A 20920-nucleotide genomic window follows, 5' to 3' on the forward strand; every position below is an offset into this window, starting at 1 on the left:
AAAAAGGTTTTCTAAAACAAATATGTGATTTCACATAGTTTCTACAGCACGTAAACATTTACTTTTTCTTCTGCTACTATTTTTCAAAGCTGAAAGATTCAGTGGCAAGACACAGCCATGGAATAAAAAGGGAATCTGTATTTTACATCTAAGCAGTGATTTGAAGAAAAACATTTAAGGATTACCCCCCATATGCTGTTGCAGCTCCCAGTACAGAAGCCAGACTCATAACAGTGTGTGAGAACTTCATATTTGTCATGGAAGCAGGAGTGATTTCAATGCAATAAAAAAGCCATTTTATAGGCTATAATTCTTCATATACCATTAAGCAAGCAGTTATCTGCCAAAATTGCTTTTTGGAATGGGATACATGCTCACTGCAGAAGTTTACTGTGACAGATGCCAGCGTGGAGTGGGTGAATAACTGAAGCTTGGCAGGTGAATGTCTGTTTCTCCCCATTTACTAGAATTCTATAGTAATTACTTCTATTCCAACGAAAGAGAACAGACATTTCCTGCCCATCAGAGTGGCTTCCAGCTATACCTCCAAATGTAGAAATATGATAATTAAAGTTTCAATCTTCATTATTTTTAATGTGACAGTAGATGTGGGAGTATTGCTAGATTTTGTATTATAGAATCATATGCAGCAGCAGCTTTCCTTGCAAATGAGAAATGTAACCAAGAGCCTGAGCACAACCCCAAGTGGAGTTTATCATACCCAGCATTTGCATCGTTCGCTGCTGCTGCGGGGCTGCAATAGGAGCCTTAGATTTGCTTCTTCATAAGAAAGGAATAACAAATTTAGTGATGAATCTCAGGTGAATACCAGCGTGGTTAAAGGGAACACCAGAAACTTCTCATGAACATGATTCCCCACTGGTACACCACTAAAATGGGTAGGAAGACAGACTCAATGAACACAATCAGAAACCTCCCTCTCCCAGAAAACCCGTCAGTCACCAACACTCACATTACAATGCAGTCAGCTATGTGAAGAGTGGCAGGCAATGACCAGAGGAGTTGTGCTGAGTTTCTCAAGAGCAAAACTCTCAGGGGACCACCATTTACTGATCTGACAACCTGCTCTACTGGGAATAAAGTCAGACTGAGGGGGAAAATATCCAGCTTCCAGGAGGATACCTTCATGCTCATGAGCACTCCTTATTGAATATAAGTATCCTGACAGTAAGCAGAAGCAAGCCACAGAAGTGGGTGTCATTCATTAGAAACCATGTAGGTACTAGCAATATATCCAAGTATCAAAATCAGCATGTTAAAAGTTGCATTACTTCTTGTGTTATCCTTTTTAAAACGCAAGCAAGGCAATGACTTCATCGCTGAAGAGACAACAGACCTTCTCCTCAGACAGAGAGGTAAGTCAGAAAGGGGAGAGCTTTGTGCTTACCCAAATGCCACCAACCCCCAAAGTGGCCTTTACAACAGCTAGAGACCCTTCACAGGTCAGCAGTATACATTCCCTCTTTCTTCACCAAGCCCAAGAATGGAGGGCTTGCCAGGCTTACTTGCAACTTTTTATGTAGCCAGAAGCTAAACACATAGATTTCCAATCCCAACCTATATTTTAAAATGTTCTAGTTTTACTCTCATGCCTTCCCTAGAATGCTTTCTCAGCAATATCAGGCAACTTGAAGAGAATGGTAATTCTCACGTCTCGCATCCCTTGAAGTGCTATCCTACTTTTAGGTAACATATTCCTGCTGCTTCCCGTAGATTTACTGCTCCCACCTTCCTACTTCAACTCAGCATAAATTAGGAACTGCTTGAAAAATAGTAGTAACTGCTTCCAGAAAAGCCAAGTCTGCCAGAACTTTCACTGCTATCATTTTATCACTCCTCCACTGCAGGAATACCTTGTATTTAAGCACAAGCCAGCTCCTCCTTGCTGCCCAGATGGCCTAATGCACATTCTTAGAGATCCTCCTTCCCCCATGTACCACAAATCACACACCATAAAATCTAGTAATTGTGCATACATTCTATTTAAATTATGGTCTCCAATGTATTCTCGGTTTTTGAGAGATTACAGCTTCTTTGTGCACATGAACAACATGTGACTGACACAGGGAAAGGATTTTTTTGTTCAGACATGCCTTTGGGATCAACTACCACTTCTCAACTTCCTTCCCTTGCTCTATGTTTGGGAAGTCCCTGAGTAACAGATACACTGACAGCCCAAAAGGGGAAAATCAGTTGATTGTAAGTCTCCAGGCAGTTATGCCATGAGATTACTACAGATACCATGAACACCAATTCATGTCCTTCATCTGCTTTACCTCCAGAATCTTTTGTCTTTTCTGCAGATACACAAGCAAAAGCTCCCATTTAGGTTATTAAAATAACATGTATACTTAAGTATACTTGCCAAAAGTCTATGCTCCTATCAGAAAAACTGATCCTACCTCTCGTTCAAGAACTCCTGTGCACATCAGGAACGTGATCTGGCTGAACTCTAACCTTAAATAGCTCATCCTGCAGCTGTGCAAACACTAGCGCCTTGGCGAGCAAGGGGGGAAAGACAACACTCCTAAGGACAAATGAAGATCACACTGTTCTGTTTAATGTAAATTGTGCGTTTATGTCAGACTAAAGCACAGCCCAGTTGTGGATTCAAGGGATGTTGAGAGCACAGCACAGTAATGGGCACAGAAACATGCCTGACATGGTTGGAGAGACTTTCTAAGGGAAGTGGCAAGTTGAACGCAAGCACTGTACAAAACTCCCAGTGGAGAAAGCTGCTGAACCCACCGCCACACTAGTGCCACCAAACCAGACTGCAGCAGGCAAACAGGGATTCAATGTGTCACTACGGAAATCACATCCCGAAATTTCCTCAATTTCATGCATTTACATATTCCACCACAAAACTAAATAGGAGAGAAACAGGGGAAACTAAAGGAATTCAATAGTCTATCCCCATCTCGTCCATGAATCAAGATGTATTAATAGGCACAAACACATTTCCAAGCAGTATGAACCCACATGACATTTTTAACACTAATGAATGCCAGCTGACACAAAGCACAGCCTGACTGTCATATTGCTTGGCTGCTCCAGACACCTGCCACTCCTTGGCAACAAAAGGGAGAAAAGGTCAAGACACTGTCAGTAGACCCAAAAGGGAGACTCACTTTTCGACCAAAATTGAACTTGACAGGAGCCATCATCACAAATAATGCTGAGAGGTTCAGGTGTTACTGGTTACTGATGGCTTACACTTCTGCTGCTACTGAGCCATCTGCATATTGCAGTCAGTTAACAGTAATAAAAACCAATCTGCACTGACCTGTATTAATAAAGATAGTGTTATTTGGGTTTGGATAAGAATATACAGTATTAGATTTCTTTTCTTACACACATAGTATTTACACAGTTTATACAAAAATACATGTATTTCCAGTGAATATCTGTGTAACTTAGATACAGCTAAGGCTAATATATTCCATATTCTCACTTTCCAAATCCTTAATTGCTTTTGCATGAATGCAAAGAAATCCAGCAAGAAGAAATCAAAATAACATTGTCACGTTTAAAAGCTGGCAGACCACATTTTGACCTCCTTCACTTTTCTGGCAGTGTGAAGTCATCAGTGGTTATCCGTATCTTTGTCTTAGCAAGGCAGAACTGAATTGTAACACACACAGTCATGCATCAAGACCACTTATCTCTTGCTTTTCCACAGAATGAGCCCCTTGCCTCTGGTGTACAATCTGAGGATTTAGCATACACTCATGACTACTGATAATAGTATTCAACACACAAGTACACTCACTAACACATGTTAATATTACCCTGGTCTCAACCTTTTAGTATTGCTCCTGATTCTCCTCTCCCATCTGACATGGGCCCAGTTACACTGAACTGCTGATCCTAGCTCATAAATACCAAACATGACAATGGCTCAGGATGCCCTTACTTTAAAGCAGTTATGTTCAAAATGCAGAGGTTCAAGAAAAATAATAAGGTTCAAAAGAGTGAGGAGAAAGAGAATTAATGGAAAAAATTATGGAATGGCAAAATAATATTTGGGGTGGAAATTTACAGTTGACATTTCTAACATCTTTTCAGAAACAGACTGCATAACTCTGAAACAAAACTTGCTAGAGAATGACGTGCATTTTAACATGTTCTAAGTGATTTTCTTGAAAAGAGCAAGGAGATATGAAAAGCAATGACATCCTGTCTAAAGCATATAAATAACCAAATGCTTATAAATAGTCCTAGCTATCTGCATTGGGCCCAGCATCTCAATAGAGAGTGAAAAAACAGCCTGTTCTTGACTTCTTGTTTGGAGCTGTTACACTTGCTACATGCAAGTACATAGTCAACACATCCTAATGCAAACTCAATTAAGTGATGTGGGATTCCCACGCAGGAAGGGAGCCTCTCGGGAGCACTGACTGAAAACAACTTCGCCTCTCCTGTCCCCAGCCACAGAGCTCTAGCTCCTTACAGAGCAGATATCCCTTGGGTCAAATAGAGTCAAGCCAGTGAAGTGGGTTTAGAGCAGGAGAGGATGTAAAAGCACATTTGAAAGCAACACCTATGCTGTTTCAGATCTGCACTGGGGACTGGACTGATCATAGAGGATACGGTGTATTTTTTTACTCCTGACCCTGCTGTGCTAAAAAAATATATTGTTCCAAGACCTTGAACTTGGGCAAACAAATACTCCAAACCTATATCCCAGATTCTTCCCTTTACAAACATAAGTGCGTGTATAAGATTTAAAATAAAATGCATCTTAAACTACGTTACAGATGCCTTTTATGAAACACAGAATAAAACAATCTCCAGTGGTTAATTAGTGAAACTGGATAGAGGTATTTTTATCATCAGTGCTCATCCAAGTGAAATGGCAAAATTATTTCCTAGCAGCATTTAAAAATGAAACCTGTATTCAGTTAAATTTGTTCTCTGCCCTAGCTTCTTTGGGTCATGATCCTAAAAATCCAAGAAGCCTCAAAATAATCAGGACCAGCTCAGTTCATGATAGAGATACCGGAAAGAAAGAAATTTTATATTCAACATATCTGGTGATACCACATTTCTGAGCTAGTGTTCAGAAGGTTTTTGTGGTTGTCTGTGAAGCAGTATTAAGACAGTACGAGTTATGAACTCATCAACTACATCCATCTGTACTACAGGGCACACTAGAAAACGTGGCCATTAGAACCATACTCCAGTGGTGCCTCCAAGTATGAGAAATGCCCTTAGCTAGAAAGGAGAAATTGACAATGAGACCAGTGTTGGACAGGAGCTCAAGTAAGGTTATCTGTTTTACAAAGCACTAGCAAAATGCTTCAAGATGATAAAATTGAATACTGAAGCAAAATGATTCAGTGTTACAATGGAGTTACTCATGCTCAAAAAACACCAAGCCGCACAGCCTGACCTCACTGCTGGGCAAGTGGCTGGTGGCCAGGCACATCTATTCAGTCCAGACAAGCAAAATGCAGCCCACACAGACCAGCACACTTTGTTCACAAGCACACAACAACAAACAATGTCCTAGCACATGGCTTGGAACAAATATACTCATTCCAAACAACTGCCAGGAAGGGAGAAACTGAAATTACTATTCAGTGACTTCAGTGGGACAGGTCACAGACAAGCCACCACACATTCAAGTGGGCTCCAAGTCCAATTCCAGAGTATTTTGAACTTAAATAAAAAGTTAAAGAATTACGTGAAACTGCACAAAAGCATGACTCATGAATTACTGCTACACCTTGTCTGCAGCACTTCCAAACTCTCTGGCACTACCTAAAAGTGCTTTACAAAGAGCTCTGCAAAAAGAACTGCAAATCCCTCCTCACACCTAGGCTAAGTAGTGCTTTTAAATACCAGGATAGCATCTGAGATTAACTACAACGGATACAGCTAATGGAGTAAAAGTAATTCTGCTTTTCTCTTCATCTGGAAGACTAGTCTTCCAAATTGCATTAAGTGCATGCTTACAGCATCATTTTAACATGGGTGCCTCCAAGCTTCTAAACCAGAGAATAAAAGTCATTGTTCTGATTTGCAAGCAGTCTCTAGTCTATCACCAAGTTCTGGTTAGCAAAATACAGCCTCATTTGTAAGCATTTGTATCACAACCCTCAAAGCCAAGTAAGTTGCTGTAGAAAGGCATTTTGAACATACCTATTCAGAACAATAAGGTACAGGTAAAAATGAAGAAACGCTCACACCTCCATCATGTCAGCCCCATGATTCATGTCTAGCAAAAAGTAAAACAGATAAAACACCCCTTCTTAATACATACAATACGCATAGGACCTTACTCTGCTATGAGTTTTTTCCCACGTAAATCAGGAATGTGGCTACTAAACGAAGTCTGTTTATAGGGGTATAGACCAGATATAAAAACAAAACCAAAAACCCAGTACATACAGTGCTGGATTTTAAAAAAGCTCTATCAAAATTGACCCCCTTCATTGCAGTACAGCACACACTCCTAAATTCACCAGGGATGTGCTAAGTACAAGTTATTCCCTGGTAAGGTTTATTTGTATTCTTCTAACACTGATACAAATTTGAAATGTGGCCTTCTCTGTACCCACAACTAATGCCACACGCACTGAATTAGCCTAGGTGAAAGTAGGATCTGCTCCCCTTTATTTTTATTAAAACAACTGGTTATCCAATATTGCCGAGTCAGAGCAGTCAATGTTCCTCAAGTCAGTATTCAAAGCTGTAAGAAGAGTTATATTTCATATAAAAAACTTGTATCTTTTGAAAAGAAAGTAGGGTTGAAATCAAGAATCATGAACTCTTGAATTTCAAAGCTGGTTTTGTTTGAAGAAAAAAACTCTTAGGTTTGGGTTTTCCTAACTTTGATAACACAGGTTTAGCTTCCCTCTTGAAAGCTCCTTCACATTGTTATCCCCCTTCTAAACACCAACTTGCATTTCCACTGTTAACATGGTTAAAACTGCAAAACCATTTATTGATGACAGGATTTCAGCTTTGATGAACACACTGATCAGGAAATGGGCAATGTTTCACATTTAATGCACTCAAATTAGGTAGCATTATTATTGCTTTGCTGTAAGCCCCCCGAACATGAAATTAAGACTTTTCACGCCAAAACAAAGCATGTCTATTTTACAGAGAAAAAAAAAATCCACTGTGCCTGTCATACACTCCTTATGTATATAAATATATACAAAAAGTGGATCCAGGCACTCTGAACTTATCTGCCCAATAAAATATCACAACAGATCTCTTCTTGAGGTTGTCTTCTGCAGCACGTATTGAATCTAGATGTCTCACCTAGAGATTCTGAGACAACGTTAAGGAACCTAATTTATCATTTACAGTATCTGGAATGTTGAAAAATTACAAGCTGTGTGGGTTGTAGGGTGCAATCAAAGCAGTATTCATAAAAAGTCAGAGCAATGCTGGTACTCATTCCATCAATTTGGAAAATGGTTGGAAAAAATTCATAACCAGCTGTTTTATAGTTGAGTCAATCTGGTTTCCAGGGAAGATGGACTGCTCTCAAATGATTCACTATGTACTGCATAGCAGTAAAAAAGAACGGAAAATTAGCATGGATTTATCTTTGCGACTGATTCCTTGAAAACTCTTGGGATTAACATACTCAATTACAAACCCAAAAAATAAGAAGTCAATCATGGATGAAAGTTGGCAAGACCAGCCTATATGCAATTCTCAATTTCTTCAGACAACAGGGGGTTGAAATATGGAATAAATTGTCAGTGGTAGCAATATAAACTAGGCACTGTAAATCAGCCAGAAAGAATTAGGATATATTTTTAAGAACAAAAAGGAAAGCACTATCTGGGCAATTCTGGATTAGCTTGGCCAGCTGTATTTTATGACATTCCAAGAAGTTTGGCAGGCTATTTGCTGGATCTGTTTTCTTTAAGTATTGCTACTAAAGAATGTGTTCTTGAATTGGAGCCTATGATTAGCCTTTTTGGAGGGTGGGAAGGGGATAATGTTCTGTGCTGCCCTAGGTCTTCTGCACCTTAAATTTGTGTACAAGGCTGATAAGAAGCAGTGCAAGAGAAAAATAAGCACAGATGTAAGACCTGGTTTTCCAAAAATCATCAAGAGACAGTGGTGAGTTTCACACACTTTGCTCCTCACACTGTCACTACCAAGCTTTCCAGGTCTGCAAGTTCTGCACTGTAACTTCCATAAATATGCTGCCCTTCTTGAACTTCTTAACTTTACCCAAGCTGAGGGATGCAGATTCCTCTCTTTTTACATGCTTGAAAAACAAATAAATAAATAATATACTAATAATGCTGCTGCTTCAGACAGGTGAAAGTCTCTGGCAGGTCCTGTGACACACCTGACAGTCCCATACTGCTTCCCATGACCCCAGAGCATCCATAAAGGCCATCTACATAGACTCCAAATAGGCTTCCCTCAGGCACATATGTTTACACCTGATACCAATTTCACGACACTCGATCCCACCTTTTGCCTATCTAAAAGCTCCTGCTCACAGAGAGTAAGAAAGAGACTTATTCAGGATATGCACACATTTGTGAGAATTCAAAAGCCACATTTCCAAACTATGAAATAGGAATCACACACACCACACCAACTGAGTATATGTACAGAGAACTAATGGCTATTAAATGCCTACTGGCATCTCAAGTATTTCACCAGGCAACTGAATTAGAATACATAAGCATGACAGGACAGCTAGCTGCCTGTATTATTGTCATGCCTGTTAGAGAATTTTACAATCTTTTTATTCTTAACACTAAAGGAAACTGCTCTTATCTTTTAAAAAAGTTGCTATTTATGACAATAGTTACTGTGCTCCAGTCCTCAACTCAGTGCAAAAATCCCCATGCTTAAGGTTTTCTGTTGCCTGCCTGTACCCTCAGAGATGCAAAGTCAATTGGAAACAGAAAGCACAGGGATGTAGGTAAAGTCAGATTACATAAACCAGGGATAAGTGCACAGAAGCATTACGGTTGTATATTTTTTAGTATCAGATCAGATGCACTCAATTCTGCAAGCCATTTGGATAAGAGGGTTAAAATTCCCATGTCTGCTTTCTGTATTTTTAAAATTGTGCTTCACAGGAAAGCACAAAAATAGGAAAAATCACCTGAAAGGGCTCATGCAGCAACATTTCACATGTGCTCTCACAGCTCGTGCTGTTGGCTAGTCTGACATGCTGACCACTAAGACCACGTGGAGCACTTCACAGCACTTACTGCCAGACCCAATGGATTCACAAAACACAAGATTTACTTAACAGCATGTTTATCTAGGCATTGTGTTTACTCGGAGCTTTTAAGACTTGAAACTTCAGCTCTAAAGAGAAACTGTGATCCTGGTGTTTTGTTCTTTAGTACATTTATCTTACTTGTTTTAACAGTGCTCACATATAACACTTCCCTCTCAGCCTCCACAAAGAAACAGCTTTCCAGTCTGGGCTTACAACTTATCTCTTGATTTTTAAAGCAGAAAAGGAAATAATGCAGTGTTAGGATATATACATTATACTCTCCCCTTCCCACTTGCCATATAATTTTCTGTCATGGCTCTACACTACCAGACCTTGACACAGAGGACATCTATTTTCCTCCCCTCAACTCATTCTGGTACATATAATAAAGGAACACTTAATATTAAGTACATTTCAGACAAACATGTTCCAGTTTGTCTGAAAGTACTGAGCACATTTTTGCTTCACACTGAGTTGGCCTGAAAGCCATCTTCCATGCTACTGTTTCAACAAAACCATCCGAAACGCCTTGAACTCTTACCTGTTATTTCTGATACTGCCTTTGATCTTGCTGTGTTTTTACTTCTCCAGGCATGACACGAAAGCAACATTCCTGTATTCTTTTACATTTGAAATCGGCTATATTTCAAAGCTCTGATATCATCAGGACAAGTTTATATCATCTCCAGTGAAATATATCTGCTCAACAGATGTGAAACAGATCTCGTGTTTCACTACTCAGTTAAAGCCAGCTACATAAATAATTGTATGAGATGGTGTTTCGTAATGATGCCCAGGTATCTGTCTGTCAAAGCTTTAAAAGCCAAACCGCTGACAACGACCTTCTGCTTCAGGATGATGCTGAATTATTTGATTTCCTCAGTAATTACTTCTGTGCACAACGCTACTGCAGCCAGACATGGGAAACACAGAATGGCCACCAAAAAGGGAGGGTTGTATTTGTATTTCATCCCTGCAGCAATGTTAGTAGCTTTCTATATAGATTCCTTGCCACTGTTCGGCCAGACCCAGCAGGGCCAGTCAGAGGATGGAAGAGGCAGCAAATCATCTATCAATCACCTCTGCAGATGGAAAGTCTTAATTCTGCACCCCTCTGCTGCTAAGTGAGGCCATAAGTAAAGGAACCCTAACTTCACACCCTGAAGCACCTTGGCAGCAGTGATATGCAAGAGATCAAGAATGAGGCTTAGAATCACACCAAAAGAGTTTGGATTTCCAGGCACCGCTTGTTTTCCTGCTTTTGATTTATATTTCATTGTGCTTTGAATTTTGAAAAAATCAAGGGGGAAATTAAGAGAATAGCAAGAGGAAGATGACAAAGAAATGCAAAAGGAAAGAGAAATCAGGTCAGAGAAAGGAAAGCACATAGAGTTTTGGTTGTTAAGCAAAACTAAAATCTTCTCAGACTTCAGTGAGCTGCATCATTTTGAAAACTTAAAATTCACCTCCTAAAATACTGGGAAATTCTAAGCAAGGGAGAGGGAAAATACACTCTTATCTCCATTTCCCCTGTAACAACTAGACTACAGGGACTGCCTTCTGCTACATTAGCTCTCTAGCTGCATTAAATTGTCCCAGTATGGGTGCACATTTTAGTTGTCTGGAAACTCAGGTCTTGAGGCCTGTCTCTCCACAATCAGCTATTGCAGGAATGTAAGTACCAGTCTTCACCCAGCAGCATCTCTTTGGAGTTAAGCCCATGATGCTAGTCACCTGAATATACTTCCCACCAAATCCCAAATCCTGTATTTTAATTACCAGTTCTCCCGGAAGCTGAAGGAAATCTCCCGAAATTTAAAGTTTCATAGATAACCACAGTTTGGATCTTCCTGGAATAAGAGTGATTTGTATCAAGATGAACTAAATGTATTATGGGCTTTAATATACAAATACTAGGATGCTAGAAAAGGAGACAGCAGTATGTTCTCGTCAAGAATTTATAATGGTTTAACTAAATTAAGTTTAATCATAACGTATGCTTCTGCAAATTGTGTCCACATGTCGTGTGCTAAGCCCAAGTACAAGCTCTTATTTCTCTCTGATATTTGGAAAGTATCAGGGAATAAAAATTATGAGCCAAATGCTTCACTGCTGCAAAACTCATTTACATAAGGCTTACTACATTTATTCCTCAGGTGTTAAAGCTTCATTGAAATAAAACAGATAGACTAACAAAGGTAGAACTGACAGTCATTCACTGATCTGCTTTTTGATTCAACTCTATAAATATTTACTTAGTACAATCCTTTAGAAGATTAACCTAGAAAGTAGTTCAAGTTCAAATCCCTGTTTCACTAAAATGCTAAAAGAATATTCCCCATACACCACACATCCAAGCAGAAAACAGAGGTAAATTTTAAACTTGTTCAGAGCACTGGGAAACAATCAGGAACATACCATATGCACAAGCAACAGTGCAGGAGTGCTGGGGACTCAACCACCATTCTCTCAAGTTGAAGTATTTATTCCCTTGTGGAGCTTCTCTTTCATGAGCATCACCCTACGACAAACTGATGAGTGCTCCCAAGTCTCACAACAGAAATACAGAACAACTCTGCTTTCTTTATATAAAGCGAAGAAAGGAAATGGAGACGTCTTCCCTCGCTCCCCTGCATCCCTAGGTTACCAAAATTGGCATCTCTTTCGTTTCCAGGCAATTTGCTTAGTTTTATACAGATTTTAGAGAGGAAGTTTCTTAGGGCCACTAGTAAAGCAAAGTCACCAGGGAAACTAAAACCAAATTGAGCTCTTCTGAGTGCTGCAGGTCTACAGGAGTTCTTTTGTCACTTCAACTTCCTTATGGTTTAACCTTTCTCCCAGCTTCTATACAGCGTGAGCACGGAGGGATAACCGAAGTGCAGGGCTGAAAGCACATTTCTTCAGTGCTCAGGCATTAGTTGGAATTGACTCCAACCCTTAGTCATGGGCATCAGGAGACAACAGTTCATTTGCTCAGTTCACTATACAGAAAGAACACAGAACAATACAGTGACAAGAACATCTGATCTCACATTCTTTCTCCGAGCAGACTCGCATTTTATGTATCATATAATGGTATCTGGTTAACAGCATTCCTCCCTATGGTAAAGGGATTAAGCTACCTCAAGCTGGAGGTCCCAGAGGCCTTTACCTGTCTTCAACACCTCTCACAGGTGCTCACAGAGGCAGAACCGAATTTTCTTGTCAGACTATCAGAATTTACTATCAGAAATGAAGCAAAGACACACAATGTTGCAATGGGCAAGAATGAGCAACTTTCAAAAGTAATTTTCAAAAGGAGAAAAGAATCCTAGAAGGCAATTCTGAAGCTGTTGATTCCTGACCAATTCAGGGAAAACCCCAGCAACTCCCATGCTCAGTAAGAAACCCACTAAAAAAGTTATTTTAAAAATTATTTCTTTTGCACAATGATAATATTACTGACATCACCACCAACACTTCGAAACCCATACTGAAAACATGAATTATGATCAGACCAAGTCAAATTAAGGACTCTTTCAGAAAGAAAAACATGAACCAAATCTTGGATATCTAAGCATGCTAAATTCATTTCAGATCTGTGAAGGTGGCTTCTACAATAGGAAAATAAGTCAACTGTGAAATCTCAGCAACATGAATGTAAATTTGCAGAGAACCTGGTTAAAGAGTTGGACCACAGCCAAGACTTTAATGCTTAAACTTTAGAAAAAAATTAGCTCCTCATCTTATTTCACAAGTCTAACATAATGTATAACACTCAGCCACCCTGCTCCCACCCACTACAGCCAAACACTCATTATTTTGATGGCATAGGGTAATTCTCTTGTAGCAAACAGACTAATCCATGTTGAAATGATAAAAGCCAACAGCTAATTCAGAAATGGAGGAAAACCAGAGCAAGTTAGTGGAAAATAGTTGTTCTTTAAGAGCCTAAATCATGCATAAAAGATGATCAGACCCTCAAGGAGTCAGGTATAGACACACTGACCATGATATGATTCACTGCATAGTAAAACATTACTTACCCACTATCCCCTGCAATTACTATAACTAACTGCCTAATTATAGATGCTCTGATTTTATCTGTTAACCTCGTTCAATTAATTCAATTAATTACAGAAAGAAACAGAAAATCTCATATATACACATAGGCATATAGAAATAAAACTCATGAGCAATGTGGAAATTGCTGTACCAAGTGACCACCTGAGCATCAAGTGGCCACCCATTCAGTTCAAGTTCCTCATCTGTTTCTAACAAGGCAGCCGCATGTAATAAAAATCCCTTCCCTCTCATCCTTCTTAACTCAAGACTATATCCTGAAGCATAAGAACTATATCTAAGCAGGCTGAAATGCAATGTATTAATGTTCATAACCGTATGTAGCCTCTTTAAAATCCAGTGTCACTACTTGATATCTGCAGGAAATTAATTTTTCAAAACACAGTCAGCTACATTTTAAATACTAAATAAAACATGCTGAATCATTTTATAATTTCAGTGGCATCATAGGGCAAAATTATGCTGTCTTTTTCCAAAAAATGAAGTCAAATGAATGTCAATTCCAGCTAAGCTATGGTCTTTATAATTTGGAAACAGCTGTAGTTTTTGCCTACTTTATTATTTGCTTATAGAGATCTCCTTGATTCTATTAAAAGGAGTTTTGATTTAATTTTAGCCCCAAATGTAAGTTGAGTAAATGTGAGCTCTGACTGAAATGTTTCCATGAACACAGAGAAGCTTTCAATAAGAACATTTGCATAGAAGGAATGAACTTCATCTCCTACATCTCATATCCAAGGCTTCAGTTTTTTTACCAAAACCTTCAGTTTTCCTTTTGCAAATATTAAAACATTCAAGTGAATTAACTTAATCAGAGGAAGGCAACAGAATTTTAAGTTGTTAAACATGGAAAAAAAAAATGTCACTTTTTAGCTCAATCCATTTGGATGAGTTTTGCTTTGTACAAAAGACGATTTGAGCAGTAAGCAGCAGTAAGACAAATCCATTTCATTACTCTTACCTCAATAATATATAAAACCACATTCTTGTAGAAGCAATACAGTATGCACTTGGTAACTCGATTGTAACTCCAAGCTCCATGGACCAACAACAGCTTCTCCAAGTAGGAAAACTGAAAGAGAGAAAACAAGTTTTCAAGTATATGGAGAACTGTTGTAAGCATCTGCTCACAAAAAAAACCCCAACAACACAACAACCAAACAAAACACAACCCTCAGATCAGCTACGAAAGTTGTTCTTCAAGCACAGGATTTAAATTGCTCAGCAGAATATACATACAAAAACCCAATATGTCAAATCTTTTCAGGAAAAACCTTTCTTTTTTCTTAGCAAAACCTCTGGATTTTTATTTTTATTTTTGACTGGCTTTACATTGCAAGATGACTTCAGCTGGCATTCCTATCTTGAAATCCAAATCAAGCAGTTAACATCATTTAGCCCTATAGATTGAACATAAATGCGAACTTCTCATTTCATAGTGAAAGAAGATTCCTGTGTTTGAGGGTTTACAAGGTTCAGAATTTCCTTTCTCTGTGTTAAACGAACAGTCTGCTCATTAGAACTGTCTTGAGCTGAAATCAAATGCAAAAGGGGGGGGGAAACACAAGTCAAAAAATAGATGCATAGTCTTTTATAGAGAATGAATACATACATTAACATTCCCAGCCCACAAAACATACTCAGTTGTGTTAAATAAAGCACTCAAAATACTGTATAAAGCAAGAAGGAATATTTGCCAAAAAGGGCAAGTAAACAAATCTTTTAAAAATGGCCACGTTAATGCTAGTCTGAACCACAGATACAGCTCAGATTCAGCTTGTCAATTCAGCAGTTTTGAAAATGGACTTTTATGGAAGCAGTCTCACAGTGCAGCCTAGGAGAAGCATTATTTCCTTCTCTTGGCTTTGTCAGTGAACTTTGCTATGGCCTGCAGCATTCCCCCTTTGTCCAATTAGAGACAGCTCAAACTGGTGACTAGATTTACTGTTCAACACACACATATCTGAAGGGTTCTTGGACACTAAGGTGGGACCATCATTTGCTTTCCTTCCTTTTCCATGAAGTGACTTGATAGGAAAAGATTGACTTTCTAAATTTAGATTCTAGATCATTTATTTTAACCAAAACATATTTGAAATTGAAAGCTACAGTAATGAATCAGGACTGTTGAGAGATAGCCTACATGCTCACATGACTTCCAGCAAATCACTGAACCACAAGTCCTGTAACAACAGCCTCTCTCCCATGCATCAGCAATTCAGATCTGTTAGGATATGCCAGCAACAAAAAAGGAGAGAAAAGATTTACAGTTCAGTCTCTCCTGAACTTGAGTCAGGACTGAAAGTGGGACACTCACAAGTTAACCTATTAGATACCTAATGCCTCTGTTAACATGCAGCACAGCTACAACTTTCTTCATCAAAATTCACTAACAATTCACTAACAAAAAGTATCAGCAGTGATGGGAAACTTGCCACTACATCCTGACAAGTCACCCCAAACACACACCCTAAAAGCTTCTCTCTGCTGAGTTTCATGAGTGATGGCTGTAGTCTTCTCTGGAGCTCAAGGTAGGGAAAAGTCCTGCCACTTGTTGCTCTCTTGACTGCACTCTCATGAAAATGAGTTTGCTGCATAATACAGCAAGGGAGAGATATCAGTAACCTAAATAACACAGTTCTGAGGCTGTTCACACTGGTGTAGAGTACCATTAAGACATAGCAGGGAATTAAATTTGTTTTCATGCTGGTCACTGAAATGATGCAAATGCAGTTACTGCTGCACTTGAGCAACTGTAGGGATAGGGCTGTACTAAGACACCACCCTTGTTTGGACGCTACTGTATTTAGAGAGCTTTAAATCAAAAGGGAACATTATGACCATCTGTCCAGCCTACCTGTGAAACAGCTCTTAAGTTTCCACAGTTGTCTCAGTATCAAGCCCAGCAGAACTTTTTTTAATACAGAAATTATCTTTTAGACAGATACCCCCCATCTTGACTAAAGGATGAGGTGATGCCATGTTGTGGGGCAGAGGGAAATTAAAACAGTGAAAATGCATCCAAAATGCAAGCCAAATTTTCCAAAGAATCATAGAATAGTTAGGGTTGGAAAGGACCTTAAGATCATCAAGTTCCAACCCCCCTGCCATGGGCAGGGACACCTCGCTCTAAACCATATCACCCAAGGCCTCGTCCAACCTGGCCTTGAACACTGACAGGGATGGAGCATTCACAACCTCCTTGGGCAACCTATTCCAGTGCCTCACCACCCTGACAGGAAAGAATTTCCTCCTTATATCCAATCTAAACTTCCCCTGTTTAAGTTTGAATCCATTACCCCTTGTCCTATCACTAAAGTCCCTAATGAAGAGTCCATCCCAAGCATCCCTATAGGCCCCCTTCAGACACCAGAAGGCTGCTATGAGGTCTCCACGGAGCCTTCTCTTCTCCAGGCTGAACAGCCCCAACTTCCTCAGCCGATCTTTATACAGGAAGTGCTGCAGTCCCTTGATCATTCTCGTGGCCCTCCTCTGGACTTGTTCCAACAGTTCCATGTCCTTTTTATGATGAGGACACCAGAACTGCACACAGTACTCCAAGTGAGGTCTCATGAGAGCAGAATAAAGGGGCAGGATCACCTCCTTCAACCTGCTGGTCATGCTCCTTTTGATGTAGCCCAGGATACGGTTGGCTTTCTGGGCTGCAAGTGCACACTGAAGCCTGCTCATGTTCATTTTCTCATCAACCAACACCCCCAAGTCCTTCTCTGCAGGGCTGCTCTGAATCTCTTCTCTGCCCAACCTGTAGCTGTGCCTGGGATTGCTCCGACCCAGGTGTAGGACCTTGCACTTGGCATGGTTAAACTTCATGAGGTTGGCATCAGCCCACCTCACAAGCGTGTCAAGGTCCCTCTGGATGGCATTCCTTCCCTCCAGCGTATCAACCAAACCACACAGCTTGGTGTCATCGGCAAACTTGCTGAGGGCGCACTCAATCCCACTGTCCATGTCAGCGAAAAAGATGTTGAACAAGACCGGTCCCAACACCGATCCCTGAGGGACACCACTCGTAACTGGTCTCCAGCCAGACATTGAGCCATTGACCACAACTCTTTGTGTGCGGCCATCCAGCCAGTTCTTTATCCACCGAGTGGTCCATCCATCAAATTGATGTCTCTCCAATTTAGAGACAAGGATGTCATGTGGGACAGTGTCGAACGCTTTACACAAGTCCAGGTAGATGACATCAACTGCTCTACCCCTGTCCATCAGTTCTGTAGCCCCATCATAGAAGGCCACCAAATTGGTCAGGCAGGATTTCCCCTTAGTGAAGCCATGCTGGCTGTCACCAAGCACCTTGTTGTGTTTCATGTGCCTTAGCATGCCTTCCAGGAGAATCTGCTCCAAGATTTTGCCAGGCACAGAGGGAGACTGACTGGCCTGTAATTCCCTGGGTCATCCATTTTCCCCTTCTTGAAAATGGGGGTTATATTTCCCTTTTTCCAGTCGTTGGGAACTTCACCTGACTGCCATGATTTTTCAAATATGATGGCCAGTGGCTTAGCAACTTCATTTGCCAGCTCCTTCAGGACCCACGGATGGATTTCATCAGGACCCATGGACTTGTGCACGTTCAGTTTTTTAAGACGGTCTCAAACCAATTCCTCTCCTACAGTGGGCCCAAGGTCTTCATTCTCACAGTCCCTGTGTCTGCCTTCCAAGACCTGGGTGGTGCGGTCAGAGCATTTGCCAGTGAAGACTGAGGCAAAGAAGTCATCCAGAACTTCAGCCTTCTCCAAATCCTGTGTACCTAGTTCACCTGAGAGCTTCCTGAGGGGGCCTACGTTCTCCCTAATCTGTTTTTTATTTGCTATGTACCTGTAGAATCCCTTCCTGTTATCCTTAATATCCCTAGCCAAGTTTAATTCTAACTGGGCCTTAGCTTTCCTAACCTGGTCCCTAGCTTCCCGGACAACATTCCTGTACTCTTCCCAGGCTGCCTGTCCTTGCTTCCACTTTCTATAAGACTCTTTTTTCATTTGAATTTTCCTCAGCAGCTCCTTATCCATCCAAGGAGGTCTCCGGGCCCTCCTGCTGCACTTCCTTCTAGTTGGGATGCAACACTCCTGAGCTTGTAGCAGGTGATCCTTGAAGACCAACCAAGAGTCTTGAGCCCCCCTGCCCTCTAAGGCTATATCCCATGGAACCTTACTAAGCAGGTTCCTGAAGAGGCCAAAGTCTGCTCTTTTGAAATCCAGGGCAGTGAGCTTGCTTCACACTCTTCTCACTGTCCTAAGGATCTTAAATTCAACCATCTCGTGGTTGCTGCATCCAAGGCTGCCCTGCAGTGCCACATTTCCAACGAGCCCTTCCCTGTTGGTGAGCACAAGGTCAGGCATGGCACCTCTCCTTGTCGGTTCCTCTATTACTTGCAGAAGGAAGTTGTCTTCCACACAATCGAGGAACCTCCTGAATTTCTTGTGCCGGGCCGTACCATCATTCCAACAGATGTCAGGGTGGTTGAAGTCACCCATGAGAACAAGGGCCTGTAAGCGTGAGGCTTTTCCTATCTGCCTATAGAGTGCTTCATCCGCAGATTCCTCTTGATCAAGCAGTCTGTAACAGATCCCTACAGTAATGTCTCCCATCGCTGTTTTCCCTTTAACCCTGACCCACAAACTCTCTGTTAACTGCTCACCAGTCCCCAGTCAGAGTTCCATACTCTCCAGCCTATCCCTAACATAAAGGGCAACTCCCCCTCCCTGCCTGCCAGGCCTGTCTTTTCTAAAGAGCCTGTAACATTCCATTCCAACAGTCCGGTCATAGGAGCCATCCCACCATGTTTTTGTGATGCCTATTATACCATACCCCCGTAGTCGAGCACACATCTCTAATTCCTCTTGTTTGTTACCCATGCTATGGGCATTTGTATAGAGGCATCTGAGCCAAGCTTCAAATGAAGCCGGCTCATTGGCTGGAGCAGCCGGAATATCTCCGCATTGCTCCAAGCATTTATTATAGGTGATGGCAACTGACTGGGTGTGTTGGGATGGAATGATGCCCCCCTGAAAACTGAAACATGAACATTTGTTTAAGAAAGAAGTTTCCCTAGCTAAGACACCAGATGCTCTCTGGATTAAGATGATAAAGCCTTTCACTGAGGAAAAGTTATTAAATTCTACTACTGTCTCTCCAAACAGTTAGGTCATTTGATTTGGGAATTCTCTAAATATGGATCGCTGGTGTACAATCATTTCAAGGGAAAAGGATGATTCAAACAGATGCTCCTTGCACCTGCAGAACCTATTTGGAGTAGAGTCAGACACAAGTTGCCTTTTTATTTTTGTTTGGTTTGTGCTTTGATTCTTCCTGGAATCCTGAATGAGCCTATATAGAAACTTTCTCCTTCATTAAGTGCCTACTTCTGGCACCACTGCATTTGAAATACCATTTGAACATGAGATGCTACATTATAGTGGTAGTCTTAAATTACTCAATAAGAACATACTCTGCCTTCAAGGCATGCACATACAGTAATGCTTTAGTGGGAGTTATATGTCTTTGCTGAAAGAAATATACCCCACGGAGATCAAGTTTTTCTTTTGAACACTTTGAAACACACATTACCATACACTATTAGTCTCCTTTACAGGAGGGATTCCTTTATATGTGTTCTAATCAGCACAAAGCCCTCAAACACAATCACAAGAAGTACAGTTCCACAGTGTTTTACTAATTTTTGAAAGTCAAAGTTCTGTGCTGCTATGAGCAGCTTTTACTTCATCTTGAAAGAAGAAGGCTCATTCCTATTGTCAGTAACTCCCTGACTGGAATTTAAACCAACAGCAACTTACTTACACATTCTAACACTAAATCCAAAGAAAAGATATTTTGTTAATGCAAAAGCGACACATGAACATGAAATTACTTCTTCAGATTCAACATTATTGCAGCTAACACAAAAGGAACTACATGTGTAGGGCTCTCTATGGACAAATCTCTCACTGCTAATGCTTGCTTATTAAAATGGAAGTAATAAATGATCTGAGGAAGTATAAGTAAAAAGCATTCAATGACGTTACACAGCAGAAGCAAAATAGAGTCTACAGAAGTTAAAAATGAGAAAGTCATTACAAGAGACCATGGACCTTATGATTACGGCAGTTCCTATAATGCTATGCATTTGGAATATGTTACTGTTTATGCTAGAATAAGCCCTTGTTACTAATAGCATAAATGTTACTATTTATGCCAGAAACAGCCTAAAATTTTCAAGATAAATTTGGTGAAAGGTCTCAGTTACACAAGCTTGAAACCCAAAGCACTTCATCAGGCTGCAAAGGAGTGCAGCAATACAACACTGCCACTTTGCTTCCCAGCAGGGTTAACACAATAAACATTATGTGTGCAAACAGCAGCATTACCCTTGCCTTTTCAAAACCTCACCTTCCACTGAAACCATTAAAAGATGATAATATTTCATATCACTTGGTAGAGCAAATCTGCCTTCACCCTGCCAGAAGGGACCATCAACTGGTGTTCACAGATCCCTGAAGAGATAGCAGCTCATCTCTGCTTCCTGTCAGCTGTTCTTGCCCTGATATCAGCCTCAGACAGAACACCTCAGCTGTAAAGAGTACTCAGAGGACG

At 40.5% G+C, this 20920-nt stretch overlaps 1 protein-coding gene across 3 annotated transcripts in view; it reads right to left on the bottom strand.

Moving 5' to 3' along the window:
- The window catches only part of ATP8A2 (ATPase phospholipid transporting 8A2), a 335578-nt gene that overhangs the window by 134945 nt on the left and 179713 nt on the right, over nt 1-20920 (bottom strand). For all 3 annotated transcript variants that reach the window (XM_061374620.1, XM_061374621.1, XM_061374622.1), the window contains one exon: nt 14271-14381. In XM_061374620.1, coding sequence (XP_061230604.1) covers nt 14271-14381 — 111 coding nt within the window. The remainder of the gene's footprint in view (nt 1-14270; nt 14382-20920) is intronic.

Source organism: Neopsephotus bourkii, unplaced genomic scaffold (genome assembly GCF_033783945.1).
Source record: "Neopsephotus bourkii isolate Nb327-2 ecotype Australia unplaced genomic scaffold, CSIRO-AGI_Nbou_v1 NB_1638, whole genome shotgun sequence".
Lineage (NCBI taxonomy): Eukaryota > Metazoa > Chordata > Aves > Psittaciformes > Psittacidae > Neopsephotus > Neopsephotus bourkii.